This window comes from Phocoena sinus, chromosome 7 (genome assembly GCF_008692025.1).
Source record: "Phocoena sinus isolate mPhoSin1 chromosome 7, mPhoSin1.pri, whole genome shotgun sequence".
NCBI classification, from domain to species: Eukaryota; Metazoa; Chordata; class Mammalia; order Artiodactyla; family Phocoenidae; genus Phocoena; species Phocoena sinus.
In genome coordinates, this window is record NC_045769.1 from 61,951,636 (window position 1) to 61,975,268 (window position 23,633).

A 23,633-nucleotide genomic window follows, 5' to 3' on the forward strand; every position below is an offset into this window, starting at 1 on the left:
CCGTGAACCATGGCCGCTGAGCCTGCACGTTTGGAGCCTGTGCTCCGCAGCGTGAGAGGCCACAGCAGTGAGAGGCCCGCATACCGCAAAAAAAAAAAAAAAAAAAAAAAAGTCAGATGTTAAACTCTAATGCTGAGGAAATGGTCTAATACTGCTTAGCACTTAAGGTAAGTAGAGAGATTGATTTCATAGTAGTATATTTAGACATTAAAATAAAGAAAAAGATACCTCCATATGTGATCACATATGTAATAAATGTTTTACCTTACACACAGGAGCACTGGGGACTAATACCAGCATGGATATATTAACTTCACTGGCTTTATCCAAGTCACTTAATTTTTCCAATGTAAAATGAAATGATGTCATCTTTCCTATTAGATACTCATAAAAGTTTCTGATATATAAAATTATTAATTCCATTAGCATATACTGACAGGACACAATGTTTAAGGTATCACACTAGGCACTAAACATAATCCTTGTCATCAAGAAGCTCATATTCAAGAAGGGAGATAGAAACAGAAATAGAATAAGGCAGTGTAGAAAACAAAGTGGTCAAGCTATGCACAGGATATTATCAAGCATCCAACCCAAGTAAGCAGAATTTCAGGAGCCTGAACTCTGCCTTGAAATGAGAATAAAGTGGCTAGAAAGAAGAGATAGCAAAATCAAAAGCACAGAAGTGTTGATCCATTTAGCATGTATATGCACAAACATGAGTAGCAGATAAAATTAAATTGAGAAGTAGAGTGTCCAGCCATGAGACTGGAGAGGTAGGCTGAGGTTACATCACAAGTGCTTTGTATGCCATGCTTTTTTAAAAATTGGAATTTAACACATTTTAGGTATCAAATTAGCACATGCATTTTAATTTTTAAAGAATTTTTATAAGTATCCTAACGATTTCTAATAGAAATGGTGGTATTACTGCATTTTACATATAAGAAAATCAATACAATTAAACATCTTTGTTGCAACCACTAAAACAACGTACATTTTGGCATTAGCTCCAAATGCTCCTTCATTTAATATACAACTTTTTTTTTTTTTTTTTTGCAGTATGTGGGCCTCTCACTGTTGTGGCCTCTCCCGTTGCGGAGCTCAGGCTTCGGACGCGCAGGCCCAGCGGCCATGGCTCACGGGCCTAGCCGCTCCGCGGCATGTGGAATCTTCCCAGACTGGGGCACGTGTCCCCTGCATCAGCAGGCGGACTCTCAACTACTGTGCCACCAGGGAAGCCCAATATAAAACTTTTTTATGCTGTGTGTGTATGTATGTGTATATATATATATATACACACAAAAAAAAAAACCCCATATCTTTCTTTCTTTAGGAGACTATTCTCTTTATTATAATATCTAAATACAACATGCAAAAGAAACATTATCTCTCTCTGTGTTAAATACTAGGCAGCATTATTATCAGCTTCTGTAGTTTTTATTATTTGCTCAAATGCTAGTTTAAAGCTCAGTTTAATAGAAAGCTATGAATCATTTTCTGAATTCTTCAGTTTGCCTACATATGTTTTTGGGTTATGTATTTTTCTGACTGACAGGTGGGGAGGTAATGCACATATGCAACATTAAGGTAATATCACCTCAACAAAGTTGTCCAGCAAAAGGACTGAAAACTCCCCTGGATTTAACAATTATTTATGAATATGTTGAAATAAGATCTGACTAAATGTTATAATCAGTAATCATACAAGGAGAATACTTGACAGGCATGCTTGATGTAGATGTTGAAGGCCATTTTGTACACACACATAAAAGAATATGTATCATCAGTTCTTATATAAGAAGAATATGTACTAAATGTCTAGAATGTGAACTGTGCAGGGTTTGACTAGATAGAAAAGTTCAGCAAAAAAGAGATGTGACAGGTCCTGGTGGCTGAAGGATGTCCACTGCTGGGAGGTGAATAATCAAACCACAGACTTGTGGGAAACAGTCTGTATTTGTAAAAGAGGATGTCACTGGGCTGGGCCAAACAGGAGCTCCCACATGTGATAGGTTAATGAGAAAATGGAAGGGAAGAATGCTCCTGCAAAAAGACAAACAAACAAACAAAAAACGAGAACACACTATATACACCACGTTCCCTGGTGGCCATGACACCAAAGGAAATAGATAAATGGACCCAAGACTGTGTACGTCTTCGGTGTGGTGAAAGGTGACCTGTGACTCTCAAAGCCACTGGGTCCACCAGTGACTGATGGAAAAAGATTCTGGAAGAGAAGCATGTGGAATAAGCTGGGTCTGCCTCATAAAAAGTTCATTTGATGTATCAAGAGGCTCCAGAACTAAACTAAACTAAATCAGCAATATAAAACAAAGATAGAACCCCCCTCCTCTGTGCACTCACTCTTGTACTTATCTCAATCACTGTACTTAACGGACTGCATCTTATTTCCCTACACATTTGCTTTCTTTGGAGAGTGTAAGCAACTTGTGGGAAGAGAATGTGTCCCCAGCCAAGTCTGGCACACAGTAGGCCCTCAATAATGTTTATTAAATGATAAATCAATGCCTAAGTCATTTTTAAAAAGAAAAATTAACTCAAGGGGTAATTTTTTGTCTTGTCTTGCCATATACCCTTTCTTTCTATCCTGCCATATATAACTTTAAAATATCCTTGAAAACTCAAAGTGTTTCAGTGTTTATACCGTGACCAACAAAGTTCTATCTGGTTCTGCTCTAGAGAGCCAAGAGCAACAAACCATGAAGAAGCAGAACCAACTACACATTCCACCAGTAATTTCAGAGGCAGCCTGAATACATTCCATCAACGATTCCCACTATGCAGCTTCAGAGATGTTTAAATGGGATCAAGGAGACGGTAAGGACAAAAAAACCTAATAAATCTTTGGTGTCCTGAGAATTTTCAAATGTTAATGTTTCAAATTCTGGATAGCACATACAAGTGTTTGCTATATTCTTTGTACTCTCCTGTACTTTACGTTGTTTACAAATTATCAATACAAACAAAAAAGTAATTCTTAGGATTGTGGACCTATTAGAGAAGTAGAGAATAAAGAATTTCTGATATAAATTTACTACTGAAGTCTGACCACCTTGATTTACCAAGGAATTGTCCTTTAGGGCACAAATATGGAAAACTCCTTTTTGTTTCTTCTTATTAGGTGTGATGATGTAGTGCCAAGGATGGCCTCCAATCTGAAAAGCATTCTCCAGGGAGGACACCTCAAAGAGCAGTGGTGGTGTATCTGCAGAGATGGACAAAAGGAATGTATTAGCTCCTTTATTCTGGTAGCCTTGGAACATTCATTAACTGAACTCAACCTTTGCATGCATCATCTATGAACTTCCACTAATGAAAAATTACTATGTTCAAGGAAAGAAAATACAATCAGGAAAGAGGCTTATTGCTTATTTCCATAGTCTTAAGAAAAGAAAAATCTGATAGGAAACAACTGTTAGGTTATGAGTCAACTTTCTAGACATCCGTTTTCAGGATATGTATGACATGCAGCTGGATGGAGATAAAAAATGGGCTGAAGGTGCTTATGATGGCAAAAATGATAAAGTATACCTAACAAAAGCAGCTGCCATTTAATAAGCACCGGCTATCTACAAGGCTTGGTTAGATACTATTTCCATCTCTCGTAACAATCCAACAAGGTATTAGGTCTAATACTTCCTTCAAATGTGAGGAAGAGAACCTTCATATTCTAGACTCACAGGTTATATTTAGCAAACTTTACAAAAGAAGTGTTGCTTAAGATTTCCACTTCTGAAATAATGAAAAGTAACCACTTAGGCTGGGTCCTGTTACCGTGGAAGCTTTATCAAAGGATAGCCACTACTACTAGTATAATCATAAGACAAGTTAATTTTAAGGTAGTTTAGATACATCCAGTCAGTCACTGTCTGTTGGAGACCGACAACACAAAAGAACTATCTGTTAGTGCTTCCTAGTCTTCTTCTTTGATGACAATTAATTTTATATAGAGCATAACAGACTTACTTTTGGAGACATGTATAAATGGAAGGTAGTGCTGCTTATGAAGACCAGAATTCCTTTGGGGCAGCCCTACTGAAATACCGCATGGTCTATTTGTGAAGGTGACTATTCAGAGTCCTTTGTTTATGCCTCTAACTTGAGAGTTTAATCTTTGGCTTATGAGGCCACCACTGTCAGTAAAGGGACTTGTCTTGGGAGACCATTCACTCAAAAAATCACATGTTACACATAGAAGTGTGTGCCTTATTAGGTTTCTTCATAAGGGCAATTTACTACTTAAAGCTATACAAAGGAAAACAACAAATAATGAAAAGTGAGTTTACAAACTGACAATCTTGAGGAGAAAGAAAAGATAAGTATAAACATATCAACTATATTTAAAGTACCTTTTTTTAAAAACCTTTTAAGAGAAGGGTAATATTCTTAATATATAAAGAAATCTTTTTTAAGTAATAAGAAAATGATGGACACCCCAATAGAAAAATGGGCAAAGGACATCAGTCAGTAAATTGTGAAAGGTACATAAACATCATGTGTGATAATATGGTGGCTACCAAATGATGGTGGATGAGGAAAAGAAGAATTATAAAGAGAAAAAAATACAATTAGAGTTTGAATTTGGGGTTAAAAATTTAAGTAGGTATGTTGTAGAGAATATAAGATAGGAATTCAAAATAGGAAAAAAAAATCAATGCAAAAAGATGTATTTAAAAAGAAATACTTTTCCCAGCAGTTGCTAAAAATAGCCCAAAAGCACAGCATGACTCTGCTCACCACAATCCTGGTGGGTCCCCATTAGCCCCAAGAGCCCAAATTTTGATCTCTAATACTATTCTCAATTGAAAGGGCCTAGGAGTTCTCAGAGAATGGCTGATTCCATGTCTTGTGATGAGGAAATTTTAGGATCATTAATAATTACAGGAACATTCTTATACTATTTATAATCACAGAAAATTAAAAACAACCTAAATGTCCATTGTAAACTGGTTAAATAAATTTACAGTTCATGCGTTTAAGGTACATAAGTCGAGATCTTAAAACCTTGAGGAGCTTAGCGTGTGCACATATATACACAGGACCACTCTTTGGCAAAGGTAATATAAGTACTGCATTCAAAAAGCATCAGAAGAAATATAATGAAAACTAAGTTTCCCTTCCATCTGTATCCCTCAAAGATAACTACTATTTATCAGTTTTCTGTGTGCCCTTCCAGATATTTCAAGCAATCCTAAAGGCATATACTCATATATCTATACTTTTAATATATGCATATGAATACTTAACACAAATGAGGTTTTTTATATACATAGTTTTGCACTCCTTTTTTTACTTACTAATATATATTGGAAACTTCTCTATACCAGTGCAAAAAGAATTCCTGTTTCTTTTTAACAATTAAGTTTATGACATAGCCAAACAATCAAAGAATACTAATGTCACCTATCAATGTATCAATATACATTGTTTCCAATCTTTTGCTGTTAGAAACAATGTTGTAACTGTACATTTGTCATTTTGTACACATGTGAATGTATCTGGGATAAATTCCTAAAAATGGAATTGCTCAAGGAACATATGCATTTAAAATTTTGAAACATACTGACAAATTGTCCTCCCCAAGGGACTCCAATAATAAATGAAAGTGCCTCTTCTATACTCTCACCAACGCTGTTACCTAACTTTTTGATATTTGAGAATCTGAAAAGAAGTATCTTATGATAGTGTTAACTTGCGCTTCTCTTATCAGTGACGTTGGGCTTTGTCCTCCCCAAATTAAAAGTCATTTATATTTCCTCTTCTTCTGAACAATATCCTTTGCTCATTTTGTTGTTGTTGTTGTTGTAGTCACTTCTTCTTACTAGTCTGTAGAACTCATATATAAGGAGGAAATTACCCCTTTACAGTGTATGTTGCAAATATTTCCCCTGTTCGTTGTCTGATTTTTGAGTTGGTTTATGTGTGTGCTTTTGTTTTTGTTTTTTACCTTGCAGCACTTTATTTTTATGTAGCCAAATTTATCAATCCCTTCTTTAATGGCTCTGCGTTTGCGTCAGAAAGCTCTTCTCAACTCTGAGATAAAAAGATTCTCTAAGTTTTCTTATAGAACTTTAAATCTTTGATCCATCTATTATTTCTTTTGATGTAAAGAGTAAGATAGAACTCTTTGTTTTCATATGACCATCTATTAAATAATCTAGATGGAAATTAATATTTGTAATATATTAACATTTAAAAGTGGGTTAGGCTACAGATATATGCAATAACATGCAATGAATCTCAAAAATAATATGGTGAGTGAAAGAAGCCAGACAAAAAAGTACATATCATATGCTTCCATTTATATGAAACTCTAGAAAACTAGAGTGAAAGAAAGCAGGTTCATTGGTTGCCTAAGGCTGGGGATGGGGAGGGAATTGACTGGAAAGGGCACAGGGGAACATTTTGGAGTGATGAAAAGATTTTAAATCTTGATTGTAGTAGTGGTTTCATGGATATAAACATTTGGCAAAACTCAAATTGTACAGTTAAAATGAGGGCATTTAAGTGCATGTAAATTATACTTTGAGTTGTTTTTTAAATTATTTTATTTTAATAATTTTATTATTTCTTTTCTTTTCTCTGTTTTTGGCTGTACTGTGTGGCTTGTGGGATTTTAGTTCCCTGACCAGGGATAGAACCTGGGCCCCCAGCAGTGGAAGAACGGAGTCCTAACCACTGGACCACCAGGGAATTGCCATTATTTTAATTAATTAATTAATTAATTAATTAATTTTTTAAAAAGCAAGTTATGAAGGAGTATTCACAGTATGATTCTTTTTTGGTTTCAGACATATATACATTACAAGATTACCAAAAAAACACACTGAGGTGATAACAGTTAATTCCATGCAGGAGGACTATGAGTATTTTAAACTTTCCCTATTTTGTTTATCATTATTTCCTAATTCTTCTGTAATGAAAATGAATTGCTTTGCATTTTTTAAAAAAAGTTATTTACAGTTAAAAGGAATATTCTTTTGTACAGAGCTTAATGATCCTGAAAAACAAATCTGTAGAAATGAATAGGATTTCAGTCAATATAGTCTGAAAAAATACTCAAAGTTTCCAACATAGTATGCTACTTTTCTAAGCTAAATGTCCAACAATCGCTGTATTGTTTTACAATGGCATGTGATTTCACAGATATTTTCAAATGTTATTATTTTAAAGTTGATAAAAGTGAGGCCCAGAGAGGTTAAGTAATTTGCTCACTATCATAACCATCAGTTAGTAGTGGAATTTCACTCTTACTAGTAGCAGACCAAGACTGTGATCCCAAATCTAGTCTTCTCTCTACAAACAGGGACCAAAATCACAGCACAATCAAAGGCTCTATGAGCTTTCTTTATCACCCTGTTCTTTGCTTTATTTGCTTACTATCTGCATTTCAATGAGAACAATGTACCATTTGGGGAAACTCGCGTCAAAATAATACATTGTAGTTACTACTGGAGCCTGTAGTTTTAAAATTCTTAATAGATTCCTGCTAGCATATTTGTATCAAATATAGGAGGTATTGCTGAGGCTGAGTTATCACAGAACTGCCTAATTCAGCTTGTCCAAGACATCTAAAACCCCGAGTAATTTTTAGAATATTTATTTTGAGTTTCTTGAATAATGGCTATACTAGACTGTTTTTATAGTCTGTCATTTACTAATAAAAAGAACATCTCCTTTCTCACAATTAAATCTTTCATTTGTTTCTTGATCTGTTGATGATGTAATGTTAAATAGTAATAATAGAAAAAAATTACTGTCTTATTTTGACCCATGTTAGAAAAACCTTTGGAGTTTCACCTAAATATGTGATGTTTATTGGTTAGAAGTAAAAGGAAATGTCCTCAATATGACAAAGAATGATTCTTTTTTTTAAAAATATTTATTTATTTAAATTTATTTGGTTGCCCCAGGTCTTAATTGCAGCAGGCGGGCTCCTTAGTTGTGGCATGCAAACTCTTAGTTACATCATGCATGTGGGATCTAGTTCCCTGACCAGGGATCAAACCTGGGCCCCCTGCATTGGGAGCCTAGAGTCTTAACCACTGTGCCACCAGGGAAGTCCCAAGAATGATTCTTAATGAACCAAGACTAAAGATAAACAAATATTAGGATAACAAAATATATTATCTTTTTAAATTTATTCATATCAGTTTTACATCTGTCTGCATTAAATAATTCTTGTATTGCTGAGATGAACTCTGGTCAGTCATGGTTTATCTAACACACATTGCTCAATTTGAGTAGCAGTTCATTTCCTTTTAATAAACTGCTGAATTTGATAAGCTAATTAAATATAGAACATTTTTATTATATTTATAAAATTATGTATAACTTTTTTGTGCTTTGTTGATCTTTAAGTTGGGTAAATTTCACAGAATTGTAAAATTTTAAGTTATAAAGGAACTAAGATGGTATCATTTGCTGCAACTTATTATTCTGCAGATAAGGAAATCACGACCAGAAAGGTAAAAAAAAGTAACTTGCCAAAGGCAACAGATCTCTGGCTAAGCAAGGTCCAGCATCCCCAGGCCTTTATCTAAATGAATAACAGATTTTTGTGAATGCCTATTCAAAAGCAAAGAATACTCTGCATAGGAATAAAATGAATTAATTTATAATTAAATCATGCAAAAAACATTTGGATGATTACAATTAATAACTATTAATATGACCACTTAATTTTTAAGGTGAAGAAAGTACTATATAGTAGCCATACCTGTGATTTTAATATTACAAGGAATGCCAAAAGGAGCCTCTCCTACAGTTCCAGTAGTCCCACCCCATCTGCATGCACACCCTAAGTCAAGTTTCTGTTGCATGAACTAAAAACAAAACAAAACAAAAATGGTGGCTTTAGCACCTACTTATTTGCTGTCTGGAGAGAGAAAAAAATCAAATTCACACGTATATGACAGAGGAAATGTCTTTATTTATTCAAGGGCCTTTCTGTTTATCTTCCCACCCCTCTTTTAAAGGCTACTTTGTCTTTCTGCATTTGTACAGTTTTGTAGAGTTGAAATCTACACAGTGCCTTACTTTAAAAACATCTCATTAAAAAATTCATACCTCAGTCCTACCAAGGGGGAAAGTGGCGAGGGGGGTGGGGGTGGTGGTGTGATGAACTGGGAGATTGGGATTGACATGAATACACTAATATGTATTAAATGGATAACTAATAAGAACCTGCTGTATAAAAAAATAAATAAAATAAAATTCAAAAAAAAAATTCATACCTCAGTCCAAATCTCAAGTTAATTTCAATATGGCAAATTTCAGTTTTCTCTACCTGTTCAGTGATGGCTTGGAAGCTATAAAGTCTGACCAGTCCCGAGCTGTACATCACAATCAGTATTCCATGAGACAAGGTGGCATCTGTTACGCTCCCGAAAATCTGAGGGGAAAGGTAGATATCACCTGAGAAAAGACCAGAAGGCCAGTCCTCTGGGTTTCACAGTGGTTTGTGCATCTGTTTAATATTCAGGCCACCACTACAACACTGCTGCCTAACATTATAACTTAATTAGAATTTAGAAACTGGAAGCTAAGGTGTTATTAGGGCAGAGTGGTAAGCCACTGGGGTCTCAAACTGAAGCACTAATGCGAGTGTAAGACATACCCCTCAAAATGATGCAGCAGCATACATTTGCTTCACAGTCTTGTCAATATCTTTTAATAACAAATCCTCTTCCTCATGGACATAGGTGTAAACTGAGTCCATTTAATTCTACCATGCAGAATATGCACGGCAGAATAAATACAGGGACCTATTCTTCATAAAATGTTATTTATAAAGGGACATTTTTTAGCTGGAGGTGAAAAGATTGGGTCTAAGAAAGTAATTCTAATAAAAAATAGCCTACTCGAGAATTTTATCATTACATTACCTTTTCTTTAAATATCTAATACTGTTAAAACCGAACATGTTAAAAACCAAATACATCCAGAAACATTTAGCCTAGCTGACCTTGAGAAGCTTTGGCTCATTGTTCCCTTTCTGTCTCTGTTCTATGCACTGGATCCTGTCATGATGCTCCACAGAGCTCTGAAAAGAACTTGATTCTGTGCCTATTTTAATATTTAACAAAAGCCAACTAACATAAACAAATATTCATAGCAATGAAAGAACAAGTACCCCCGCTCGCCACAACTAGAGAAAGCCTGCATGCAGCAACAAAGACTCAATGCAGCCAAAAGTGAATAAATAAAAAAGAAAGAACAAGTAGAAATTCAGTGAAAATCTGTTTCTGTTTCTACTCAAGACAAATCATTTAGTAAAGATTTACTACCCCAACAAACAGCTTAAAGTACATTCTGAGCCTGGCCCGTAGGTAGTCTTATTATGCATGGTAAGTGAAAGATATACATCAATTTCAAATAACTGTAATCAAAATCAAATCCCTCAAATGATTATCTCAAACATGTAAGAATAAATAGAAACAATTTATGACTTTGCTAAGTGTTCACTCCTATTGTAGACTGTAATAAGTATACACAATTACTTAATCCACAAGCACAAAGAGAACAATTACACTTATGAGCTGTGTTTTTTGTCATCTCTTAAAAGGATAATCATGGTTTGTTTTGCTCTTGACTAGCCTATGACTTTTTATTCCCTGATCCTCATTCCCCAATTTGAAAGGAGGATTTGTTTAATTCAAATGTATTTTCAAATGATGAGTGCTATAATAAAGTAGCCACTCTTATTTTAAAATTTGGTTTAAACTCTGGAGTCAAATATAAGTTCAAATTCCAGTTTCTCCATTTACTACCTTTAGGATTTTGGTAGCTGCTTAACCTCCTAGTTAAATACTTTATATGTTACACTATTATTGTATGTCGTAAAATATTCAAAGTGCCTGATACAAAATGAACAATTAATAAATAATTAATTCTTTAGTCTTTATGCAGTTTAGTATATTATGCTTATATAAAAATTTTAAAATACATTTATCTTGTTTGCTTATAAGTATTAGTGGACCCTCAAGACCTGACCTCAATAATGCTTCAGGTGCTTAATTAAAGACTAGTAGAAGAGACCAATAAATAACTATTCACCCAAACTAAGTAACAATTTTTTTAAAGGAAACTAGCTAACTATTGATTCTTTTACTCAGAGGAAATATGTCCTTTCTTTCTTCCCAAATAACCACCCCACAAATCAAGAACAATGGCAACAACAATAAAACCCAACACTGGGCTTCCCTGGTGGCGCAGTGGTTGAGAGTCTGCCTGCCGATGCAGGGGACATGGGTTCGTGCCCCGGTCCATGAAGATCCCACATGCCACGGAGCGGCTAGGCCCATGAGCCGTGGCCGCTGAGCCTGCACGTCTGGAGCCTGTGCTCCGCAATGGGAGAGGCCACAACAGTGAGAGGCCCGTGTACCGCAAAAAATAAAAACAAAACCCAACACTGAATGAGTTGAAGAACTTACATATTTAATTATAAGACTTGTTTATATACCATAAAACAAGTTTTAGATCTATACTTTGCAATTAAAATGAGGCACTTTGTTGCAGGTTTTTACCTTTCTTTATGATCATTTTTAACAAGCTTTGGTATATTCCCAATGAAAAAAATATTTTACTCATTTCATAATTTTATAGAACAGTGGTATATTAATGACTGGTACTCAACACTATCCACTTGAGAAGCATAAAAACATGCAGAAAGGGACTTCCTTGGTGGCGCAGTGGTTAAGAATCCTCCTGCCAATGCGGCGGACATAGGTTCGATCCTTGGTCCGGGAAGATCCCACATGCCGTGAAGCAACTAAGCCCATGCGCCACAGCTACTGAGCCTATGCTCTAGAGTCAGCACGCCAAAACAACTGAGCCCATGTGCCACAACTACTGAAGCCCACGTGCCTAGGCCCGTGCTCCACAACAAGAGAAGCCACCGCAATGGGAAGCCCACACACTGCAATGAAGAGTAGCCCCCAACACTAGAGAAAGCCCATGCGCAGTGACGAAGACCCAAAGCAGCCAAGGATAACTAACTAAATAAATAAACATGTAGAAAGATGAAGGGACTATTAGACTCTCTTCCCACATCAAATGTTCTCGTGTATTTTGATATGAAATAAACTAAATCAGCAAGCTTTGTACAGTCAAGGGAACATTTCCAATCCAAACACCTAATAAACAAATAATTAAAAAATGATATTACACCTTACTGTCAAAAAATTAGTATTACAATTAAATCAGAAATGAGTTCCTACCTTTTTGTTGATCTCCAAAATCCCTATGAGTGAAAAAGGTAGCACATGGAACACTGCAAGGTACAGCAAAACAGGTTGTTGAATGCCTGCCTAAAAGGAAAGACTAAAATCATAGGCAGCTCTCAAGAGTATTTTAAAACTGCTGTTTTCCTAGTGGTTACCAGTGGGGAAAGGGAAGTGGGGGAGGGGCAATATAGGGGTAGGGGATTACGAGGTACAAACTATTATGTATAAGACAAACTACAAGGATATATTGTACAACACGGGGAATAAAGCCAATATGTTATAAGAACTATAAATGGAGTATAACCTTTACAAATCATGAACCACTATATTGTACATCTATAACATATATCATACATCAACTATACTTCTATAAAAAGTTTTTTAATTAAAAAAATAAAAACACTGTTTTCATGAATTAAAAACATTCCTCTATCTATATTGCAAAGTTACTTAAACAGGAAGGCCTGCATGTTCAAAATATGTCCACTAAGCCTTTAGCCCTTCAGACACTACAAACTGCATATACACAAAAATCTATACAAGTAAGCATAACAGTAAACGTTTCTTAACAACAAAATATATTTTACAAAAACATACTTTATATACTGTATAACAAAATATATTTATATACTATATAATAGATTATAATATAAATTAATATATTGTATTATATTATTATACAACATAATTTATATTGTGAATTGGAATTCTAATAATCAAGGGCCTAATCAAAAGACACAGAGTTATCATGGTCATATCATTTAGCATTACAAAACAGTATTACACTAACGTGAGAAAAGAGAAATAGAAAAAAGTATCAACAATTAAAACTCGAGTGATTTCTCTGCTTGAAGAAGACAGCTCCTTTACTCTGAAGAACAAGGTTCAAATTTCTTTCCGTTATGGAATATAAAATAATCTGTGGTATTTCCCCACAGTGGCTTGACGGGAATTGCCTAAATTTGTGGTAAACAACTTTTATAGCATGCTTCAGAAATCAAAGATAATTAGTTCTTTCATAACAAATTTTCAGACAAATTCCTCTGGAAACAAATTCTTTATTTTATTGAATGTTTAAAGACGTCTACCTGCTGGGCCAATGCTGAGCCTTTGCTCTGAGCTGACTTGACTGCAATGACTTCTTGAGGAGTGTCCCAGCTCAAGTATCTTTTAAAAGAATAAAAAGAAATTTATTCATTTGTGTCAATTTCCTTATACTTAAAATAAAAATATAATAGATATTTTAAAAGTGAACAGTTTTTCAGTTACTTAAATTATAAAATCAAAGCAGTTTATTTTAAAAACAAGTAACTAACTAAAAGAATTCCCTTGGATCCTTATACGTATTTATTCCTATTTTTAAATATATATATAATTTTAATCCTTCTAGAGTCTCAGTGAATAAAAATTATATTTGATCTGTCAGTATTCAAAACTTAGAAAACAAAAAACCATTCCTGATTTAAAATGGAAGTTACAAAAAGCATTGAAAATGTTACATTCACATTTTGCATGCACATATTCATTCCAAAAATTTATATCTAATTTATAAAATTACTAGTTAAAAATTAACAGTTCTTAGATTATATTACGTAGGTAATTTAACTGCAACAGACTAGCCTTCAGAAAAATCTACCATAAAATACATTCTACATATAGAATACTATTTGTAAAAAGTAAATTTTTTTAAGAAAGGGTATCTGCCAACTACTAGAGGTTAGTTACTTATGAGGAATACAAAGATAAATGATAAAGGGTCTCCATCCTCAGATCTTCAAAAGTAGTCATGAGGAGAGAAAAATAGAATAGGTTTTTAAACTGAGATCTATGTTTACAATGGAAAACTTTAAAAAAAAAATCTTGAAATATCCCAGGCCACAAGTCTCAATTTTTCATAATAAAATTTTAAATAACAAAGTCACACTTAATACCTGAATTTGCAATATGAAGCAAGATATATTTTCTCAAGGACTTTTCCTGTAGTTGCTGATATACGAAGTAGCCAATTATGAGCAGTCAGTGCTATGAGTGAGGATTTATAATCTGATGTATTGGGAAGCATTTCTCCCTTAAAAAAAAATGAGGTATAAAACTGAAACTCCACGGTCATAAACAATCTGCAGTAATCCATATCCAAAGAAAACAGCTAAACACTTAAAGAAGTAGTCAAATAAGTAAATTAAAAAAGAACTATTAATGCACAAATAAAGAATTAAGACAAGGAAAGATTAAAATCATGAATAATTATTTTCATCATTAATTTATTAAGTGAGTTTGTTCACATGGAGTGCTTCAACAGTACCTGAAATAACTGATTACTTATTATTAATCATTAAGTATTCAACAAATGTTAGCCAATCATTATCATAATAACAGCAGTAATAGGAGTACTACTGATGCTGCTGTGATAACAATAGCAACAATAAGAGTTCTTTTTTTTTTTTTGCGGTACGTGGGCCTCTCACTGCTGTGGCCTCTCCCGTTGTGGAGCACAGGCTCCGGACGCGCAGGCTCAGCGGCCATGGCTCACGGGCCTAGCCGCTCCGCAGCATGTGGGATCTTCCCGGACCAGGCCACGAACCCATGTCCCCTGCATCGGCAGGCGGACTCTCAACCACTGTGCCACCAGGGAAGCCCCAATAACAGTTCTTAAAACCATGTATATAATACCATAAGCAATTAAGAGTCATCTGCTAGAACAGATGTTTCTTTATTCCAAGACTTGTTTTCCTTTTGATAAAAGTTAAAATGGCAAAAGAGCAAATTATCCCATTAGTCATTGTGGCTCTACTCTAACCTCAAATGAAAAGCTAAAATCCAGAATCAAGGCAGCCAAAGAAAAGAGTCAGACCTAATTTTAAAGAGAACCTCTGTCTCCAATGGATTACCCCCAACAAAGGGAGAGGACAGCTGCTTGGGCGTACCTGCCACTGAGGAGTTGCCATAAGGTGGAAGACTAAGGCAGAAAGAGAAAGAGAAGCCAAGGGTTCTACTTTGATTTATAGAATAAAAAGGATGTTCTATGGGGAAAGTTAAGAATAAGGAAGTTGAAATTACTCTTATATTGCTTGGGCTGAAGAGTGAATAGAAAAGAATGTAAGTGTAGTTATTTTATTTATACTCCTAAGGTTTGTCTCCCCTTTCAAATGTTAGGGAAAGAAACAAGGTTTTTTTGTTTGTTTCTTGGGGGTGTGTGTGTGTGTGTTTAAGCTTATTAGCTACTGAAGTCTTACACTAAAATCACAGGCAATGATGTAAATATTTTTATTCTTTGGTGTCTTACGTAAGTATCACCTCATGGAGTTTTTAAAGTTTTTAAAAATGTACCATTTATACCTTGCCTACTTAAAAAAACAAGGATTAAGTAGCATACATAATAGGTTCAAGCTATTTTCCTAAACTAAAAGTTGTATTTCACACATTATCTCAGAGAAGAAGGGTGCTAGTTTAAATGTAGTTTCACGTCATTATGTTAATACAATATGCTTTGTAGTTTTTCTTAGTGGAAAATCTTGCTCCACTTCAAATAAGAATGAAATGTTTAAGGAGGATTGAGATTAGGAATTTGGTTACTAGAAACTTTATTTTTGCAGGATTGCTCTAAATTTTTGGTGTTCTGCACTGGTGTCTTCAAAATTTTTCTCAGTTAGGAAATCTGTCATCCTCTTCCCCTCACCAATGAGACTGGACTAAAAGGCTTTAGATGTGGGGACACAATAGTTATTTTTAACTTTCAATAAGGAGTTGGGGAAGAGAACATAGATTTAAAGCTTCCTGATTTTTAAAAAGGAGACTTCTATGAAAAGAAAGTAACTGTCCAGGGAAAAAGAAAGCAGCAGCCCTAGAAAACTACAACTTTATGTAAAAACAAGTGTTTAAAAAAAAAAAGGAATTTTAATAATAAATGCAAAGCATAGTCTCTTAACCTTTAAACGTGATTTTTGGTCACATATTCTATTTTTCCTAAAAAACAAACAGCCAGATTCAGACACCTGATTAGTTTGTTGTAGTACTTTTTTTTCTTTCTTTCTTTTTTTTTTTTTTTCCTGGCCACACCACACATCATGTGGTATCTTAGTTCCCTGACCAGGGGTCGAACCCATGCCCCCTGCAGTAGAAGCGAGGAGTCTTAACCACTGGACCACCAGGGGAGCCCCTGTTGCAGTACTTTTTTTTTTTTAAACATCTTTATTGCAGTATAATTGCTTTACAATGGTATGTTAGTTGCTGCTGTATAACCAAGTGAATTAGCTATATGTATACATATATCCCCATATCTCCTCCCTCTTGCGTCTCCCTCCCCACCCCTCTAGGTGGACACAAAGCACCGAGCTGATCTCCCTGTGCTATGTGGCTGCTTCCCACTAGCTAGCTATTTTACATTTGGTAGTGTATATATGTCCATGCCACTCTCTCACTTCGTCCAGCTTACCCTTCCCCCTCCCCGTGTCAAGTCCATTCTCTATGTCTGTGTCTTTATTCCTGTCCTGCCCCTAGGTTCATGAGAACCTTTTTTTTTTTTAAGATTCCATATATATGTGTTAGCATATGGTATTTGTTTTTCTCTTTCTGATTTACTTCACCCTGTATGACAGTCTCTAGGTCCATCTACCTCACTACAAATAACTCAGTTTCGTTTCTTTTTATGGCTGAGTAATATTTCATTGTATATATGTGTTGCACCACTTCTTAAGTGTTTCTTAGAACACTGATCCTATGGAAAATTAATATTTAAAAATATATCTCAAAATAGGAAGTTCTATGATCAAAAAAGCTGGGAAAACGGTTTGACAATCACCACGAACAGTAGTATTATTGTAAGTATTAACAGTATTAAAGGCTCTGAGAAGTAATTCTATAAATAAATTTGTTTAACCCTTTAAACAACCTAATTCTCCCAACTCCTCTAGCAATTATAAGATGTTAACATCTTATGAAAATGGCGTTCTGAAAAAATACACACTGGGGCAATGCTGATCTGATGGAATGAGCTTATCTATTATTTTATTATTTTTATTTTTATCTTATTATTTTCCTAAAAAGATTCATAGAGGAAACCCATAAGAATCCACTTTCAAAGGGTCACATGGGCTTCCCTGGTGGCACAGTGGTTGAGAGTCCGCCTGCCGATGCAAGGGACATGGGTTCGTGCCCCAGTCCGGGAAGATCCCACAGGCCGCGGAGCGGCTGGGCCCGTGAGCCATGGTCGCTGAGCCTGCACGTCCGGAGCCTGTGCTCTGCAAAGGGAGAGGCCACAACAGTGAGAGGCCCGCATACCGCAAAAAAAAAAAAAAGAGTCACGTCACGTAACTGTTGCCCTAAATAAATATTTTATTGTCTCAATATATTAAGTAGAATAATCTCTTAAACGCTAAGAATAACTATAAACTAGCTTATATTGCTTATAAAACTTTTAATCAGTGCATAAGTTTTTCTAGTTTTCAAGATTTACAAATGGTATTAAAAGTTAAAAATATATTCATAGTATTAATATGTAATTTTTTAGGACAGGAACTACTTCGTGAGGAAAAATGATAATCAAAAGATATGCTCCCTTCTTGATTCCTTTCAAAGTTTAAGAATCACTATGATACCTAAGTTTTATTTCTTTATGCAGTATATTAACAATAATCTGTTCTTCTAGGCTAACAATGCTTTAGAAATAAGTGCTCTAAAAACAAATCTTACCACTGGGCATTCCCATAATAAAGCATCCTCTATTTTTTCTGATTTGGAACATTTTGGCATTTCATAAAGTTTTCTTGGCTCTGATGCAACGCTGGGGGAAAAAAAATATTATTCTTCTTCATAAATGAGGTAGTGTTTGCTCAGATTTGAGGGTTTTGTTTTTTTTTTTAATTCAGAGATTTGGAATACCAAAAATACAACTTGCTACTTTGCTTTCCTCTTCTTGATTAAATGTTAACATTTTTTTTTCTGATCACAAAATTCATAATACACATTCATAGAAAAAAATCTAAAATATATAATAAATTAAAATAAATTATAATAGTACAAAACTACCTAATATTAACATTTTGGCTCAGTATTAATATCTTGGTTCATTTCCCTCTAGCTTTTCTTTATATACACATACCCACCTGCTGATCACTTTCCAAAATTGGAGCATACTGAATTCTTTCTTTATCCTTTAACATTTAATATGAATATCTCTGTTGAATTCCACATTCATAAACTGTTATTCCAACATCATAAAATGAAAATTAATTAGATAAAGAGTTCCTTTATTTGCGATGCAAATTAGTAGATAATAAAGGAAATACCCTTTAAGGCTTTTTTTTTTTTTACTCCCAAGTTGTGTTTCAGAAAGGTTGAATAAGCTTATACTTCTGCCAATATTGAACACTATATTTATGATATGAAAAATAGTCTCTTACCTTTAATATATACTTCCCTGATTACTACTAAGAGGTGTACATAGATGTTTTCATTTTTGTAAACTCATGAACTTTAAAATTAAACTACTAATTAGAAACAATTTTTAGGGTGACAATTTTATTCAATTTTGATGTACTCTCACTGACTCAAAGGTTTAAACCAAACAGAATTTCACAGGAATGAAAGCAACCTCATATATGATTCTAACCTATGGGTAAAACACCCCTGAATGGAATATTAAAGAACTCCAATGGTATTTACCATTGGATCACCAATCAATGCCACTTACTCTGATTTTTTAAAAATTTTCAATTAAAGCAGCTATCTCTAAATTGGAAAAGTTACAATACGGGCATTAAATGATACCAAAGAATTACTGTTAATTTTGCTGGGCATGATAATGACATTATGATATAAGAAGATGTCCAGATTTCCACTTCTAGCATGAGAGTATGAGGAGCTCTATGGACATGCTCCCCAGGAAAATGGTGAGAATTATAAAAGGACAACTAATTAAAGTCTCTGGAAGTGGTCCTAGAGGCATATAACAAATGAAAAAAACATTTACTCAAAAAAATCTACTAGAACTCAGTAAGAACAGTAAGAGTCTATGGTGTTTGAAATAATATGTGCTCCCTCTCCACCATTCTTAGCTCAGCAAGATGAAAACTCTACTCCAGACTGGTACAGCCAAGAGCACAGGGCTCCCTCAACCTCCGGCTCCTAGAGGGTTACCTTCCCTCAAAGCGTAGAAAGACAGCATTTTCCATCCAGCCTCCACCTCCTCGTTGCTGGGCCTGGGTCCTAGGTTAGTGCAGTCAAGAGGTGGGACTCCCTTCTGCCTAGCCCCTACTCATGGGACGGAGGCTCCACCTTGGGCCTGCCATGCCTAAGAATACTGGGGCTCTGATTACCCTTATCCCACCTCATAAAGCAGTGGTTCCACATTGAGAGTGGCAAGAAAATCCGAGGCTAATGTCTGCCCCAACCCCATGTGCTCAGCTAGAGTAGGGGAGTCATTCAGAGGCAAAAGTGCCACTGACCCTCTCCCCCCACCAGCTTGAGAGCCTTGGCTTGAAGATTTTGCCTGGCGGAGAAGCAGGCCATAAAGCAGATAGCTCCAAGTCTCTTCCCAGAGAAACTGACTTCATTTGTAACAGAGTGAGAAGTTCTAGCCTAAGAACACTCTCACAACCAGTGGAGGCTGTGATGAAAGGCAAATGAGTAGAGATCTGTAGATTCACTGGCCATACAGGCTAAACTGTAGGCTGGCTAATTTGTTGGAGAGAACCAGAAAAAGATTGCTGGGAGGAGCCCTCCAGGGTCAGAACAAATCTCAAACACTACCTAAAAAACCATTGTCTCTAACTTCTGGTTTCTGGTCCATCAGTCATGTCCTCACAACAAGAAAATAGCTAAGCAAACTGAAAATCAACAACTCTTATTAGTTACATCAGATAATTGAGGTCAGAGGGCAAATTGCTGCCCCCAAAACTGGAGAGAGAGGTGGATACCAAGAATCACAGCTTACTAGAAGCAAAAACCCAGGAGCAAGCCGCTGGAGTCAGTACTGGGGAGACAAAAACAAGAACACCAGAGAAAATTTTAGGCTCTGACACCTACAGCGACAGCAAACAACAAACACAGCCTAACTCCTAGCCAGATAAATATTAATCTCACTCTACAGACCTATTTACTACAATTCCTTTTACCCAATACATCATGTACAACTTTCAACAAAAAATTGCAAGGCATGCTAAAATGCAAAATACGAAGTTTAAAGAGACAAAGCAAGTGTGAGGACCAGACAAGTTATGGTGGAGGTTTCGGAATTATCAGATTGGGAACTTAAAATAAATATGATTAATATGCTAAGGACTCTAATGGAAAAAGTGGAGACATGGAGGGACAGATGGGTAATTAATCACAGAGAAAAAAATCCTAAGAAAAATCAAAAGGAAATGCTAGAAATCAAAAACACCATAATACAAATGAAGAATGTCTTTGATGGGCTTATCAGGAGACTGGACACAGTTGAGGAAAGAATCAGTGATCTTGAACATATGTCAACAGAAACTTCCCAAACTAGAAAGAAAAAAGAATGAAAAAAGCAGAACAGAACATCTAAGAACTGTGGGAAATTGGAAAATGTGTAATGTACACATAATGGGAATACCAGAAGAAGAAAGAGAACAAAACAGAAGAAATACTGAAATAATAATGGCTGAAAATTTTCCAAAATTAATGACAGACACCAAACCACATCCATAGGAAGCTTACAGAACACCAAGCATGATAAATACCAAAAAATCTATACCTAGGCATACCATATTCCAACTGTAGAAAATCAAAAACAAAGAGAACATCTTGAAAGACGGTAGAGGGAAAAAAAATCACCTTACCTACAGATGAACAGGTTAAGAATTACACTGGACTTCTCTTCAGAAACCATGCAAGCAAGTAGAGAGTGGAGTGAAATATTTAAAGTGATGAAACAAAACAAACTCCCACCAACCTAGAATTCTGTATCCTGAGAGGTTATCCTTAAAAAGTTGAGGAGAAATAAGACTTTTTCAGACAAACAAAAATTGAGGGAATGTGTTGTCAGTGAACCTGCCTTATAAGAAAGTTCTGCCTTAAGAACTCAAAGAAGTTCTCCAGAGAGAAGAAAAATGATATAGGTCAGAAACTCAGATCTACATAAAGAAAAGAAGAATGTTAAAGAAGGAATAAATAAAGACAAAATAAAATCCATTGTTTTTCTTATACTTAATTGATTTAACAATTAAGTTAAACAATTTATATGTTTATAATAATGTATTCAGCAACAAGGTATTCAATGAATATAGCTTATGGATAAGTAAAATGTATGACAGTAATATTATAAAAGACAGGAGGGAGGAATTAGAAACACTCTGTTATAAGGTAGCTGCACTACTCATGAAGAGAGTAGGAGAAAGTGACTTGAAAGTGACTTAGATTAGTTGTAAATGTATACTGCAAGTTCCAAGGCAACCACTAAAAAGTTTAAAAAAGAAATATAATTGATATGTTAAAGTGTAGAGAAAAGGTAATCATATAGGATGCTCAGTTAAAATCAGAGAAGGCAGAAAAAGAATAAAAGACAAAGAAAGCTGGAGTAGCCATATTAATTTCAGACACAGCAGACTTTGACAAGGAAAATTATCAGGGATAAAGAGTGGCATTAATGTGTATGCATCTAACAACAGAATGTCAAAATATGTGAGACAAAAACTTATAGAACACAAGGAGAAATAGACAAATCCACTAATATAGTTAAGAGACTTCAAAACAACCTCTATCAGTAACTGACAGATCCAACAAGCAGAGTCCATAAGGATATAGTTGAACTGAACAGTACCATCAATCAGCTGGGTCCAACTGACATCTTTATAGAGTACTTCATCCAACAACAAGGGAATACACATTCTTCTCAAGCCCACGTGAAACACTCACCAAGATAGACCACACTCTGGGCCATAAAGTACACTTCAACAAATTAAAAAAACTAGAAATAATACAAAATATGCTCTCAGAATACAGTGGAATTAGATTAGAGATCAATAACAGAAAGATAGCTGGAAAATCTCAAAATATCTGGAGATTAAATGACACATTTATAATTAACACAAGAATCAAAGAAGCTCTCAAATTTTAAAATGAATATACAGTGTATCAACATTTGTGGGATGCAGCAAAAACAGTCCTTAGAGGGAAATGTATGGCATTAAATATATATATTAGAAAAGGAGAGGTGTTTTTGGGTTGATGAACACATGGATATTCAGGAAGAGTGGCAGGCTCAGAGAGCATAGAAGCTCTGCACTCCTTCCCATATACACTGCCCTATGCATCTCTTCCATCTGGTTGTTCCTGAGTTATAAACTTTTATAATAAACTGGTACTCTACTAAGAAGCCAGTCACACACAAAAATCCATATTATGTGATTCAATTTTTTGAAATGTCCAAAACAGATGAATCTATAGAGACAGAAAGTAGACTAGCAGGTGCATAGGGCTGAGGGTGATGAAGGTATCCTGGTGATAGCTAAAGGGTACAGTGTTTCTTTTTGAGGTAATGAAAATGTTCTAAAATTAACTGTAGTGATGTCTGTATGAACCATCAGTGGTTCATCAAATTCATTTTCATTGAATTTCAAGGAAGTAAAAATCATTGCATCGTACACTTTAAAATGGTGAATTCTTTCTTAAAAAAGAAAAAGAAAATAGCCATATTTTTTTAGAGAAGCAAACTTAAGTATGGCATGATGTCTGGAATATGCTTTAAAATATTTAGCAAAGGAATAAAGGAAAAGGGGGTGGGAAAAGATAAGCAAATGGCAAAATCTTGATCCTTTTTGAATCCAGGTAATGAATATATGGGGTTCACTATGCTATTCTCTACTTGAGCAAGTTTGAAAATTTCCTTCTAAAACAAAGGCAAGTAGTTTCAAAACAAAACACAGAAAGTCTTCTCTAAAACATCATCTAATTAGTAGGTACCTGGATCTCTTGACTCTGGTATCTTTCAAGCAGAATAAAATACTACATTGTACTCAGCAAACTGTCATTTTGCCTGCAATATAAATTTGCTTTAAGTTGGTGTTTACAAGGATAAAACCTCAAACTTTAGATTTAACAAGATTTTTAAATTACATGCATTTTACCCCCTACCCTTATTTTGGACCGATTTCTCCATTCTCCTATTTCACTAAGCACTAATGTAGGCATGTGTTTCTATAAAAATTAGAGTTAAGAGCAACAGTCAAATGAATTACAGCAATAACTTTCACCAAAAAGATACCTGCTGACACAGCACCGATAGTTGTCAAAATATATTCTTCCTCTCTCATAGGCTATAGGTGACTTGGAATGAGTTGTCCAAACATTCTTAAACTTAGTACTTTCCTGAAAGACACAAGGAATTTCGATTTAGCAAATAACTCCTAAGTTTCTACTGTG

The 23,633-nt window shown here is 35.0% G+C and overlaps 1 protein-coding gene across 3 annotated transcripts in view; it reads right to left on the minus strand.

Moving 5' to 3' along the window:
* Positions 1–23,633, minus strand: part of DCAF17 (DDB1 and CUL4 associated factor 17) — a 33,100-nt gene that overhangs the window by 8,643 nt on the left and 824 nt on the right. Inside the window, exons 2-9 of one of the 3 annotated variants that reach the window (XM_032638232.1) lie at positions 23,476–23,579; positions 17,940–18,030; positions 14,183–14,319; positions 13,340–13,418; positions 12,246–12,335; positions 9,314–9,418; positions 8,744–8,849; positions 3,087–3,229 (exon numbers count right to left, since the gene is read on the minus strand). In XM_032638232.1, the coding sequence (XP_032494123.1) occupies positions 3,087–3,229; positions 8,744–8,849; positions 9,314–9,418; positions 12,246–12,335; positions 13,340–13,418; positions 14,183–14,319; positions 17,940–18,030; positions 23,476–23,579 (855 nt within the window). Of the gene's footprint in view, positions 1–3,086; positions 3,230–8,743; positions 8,850–9,313; positions 9,419–12,245; positions 12,336–13,339; positions 13,419–14,182; positions 14,320–17,939; positions 18,031–18,352; positions 23,580–23,633 lie in introns of all 3 variants that reach the window. The other 2 variants (XM_032638233.1, XM_032638234.1) reach the window with 2 other exon arrangements.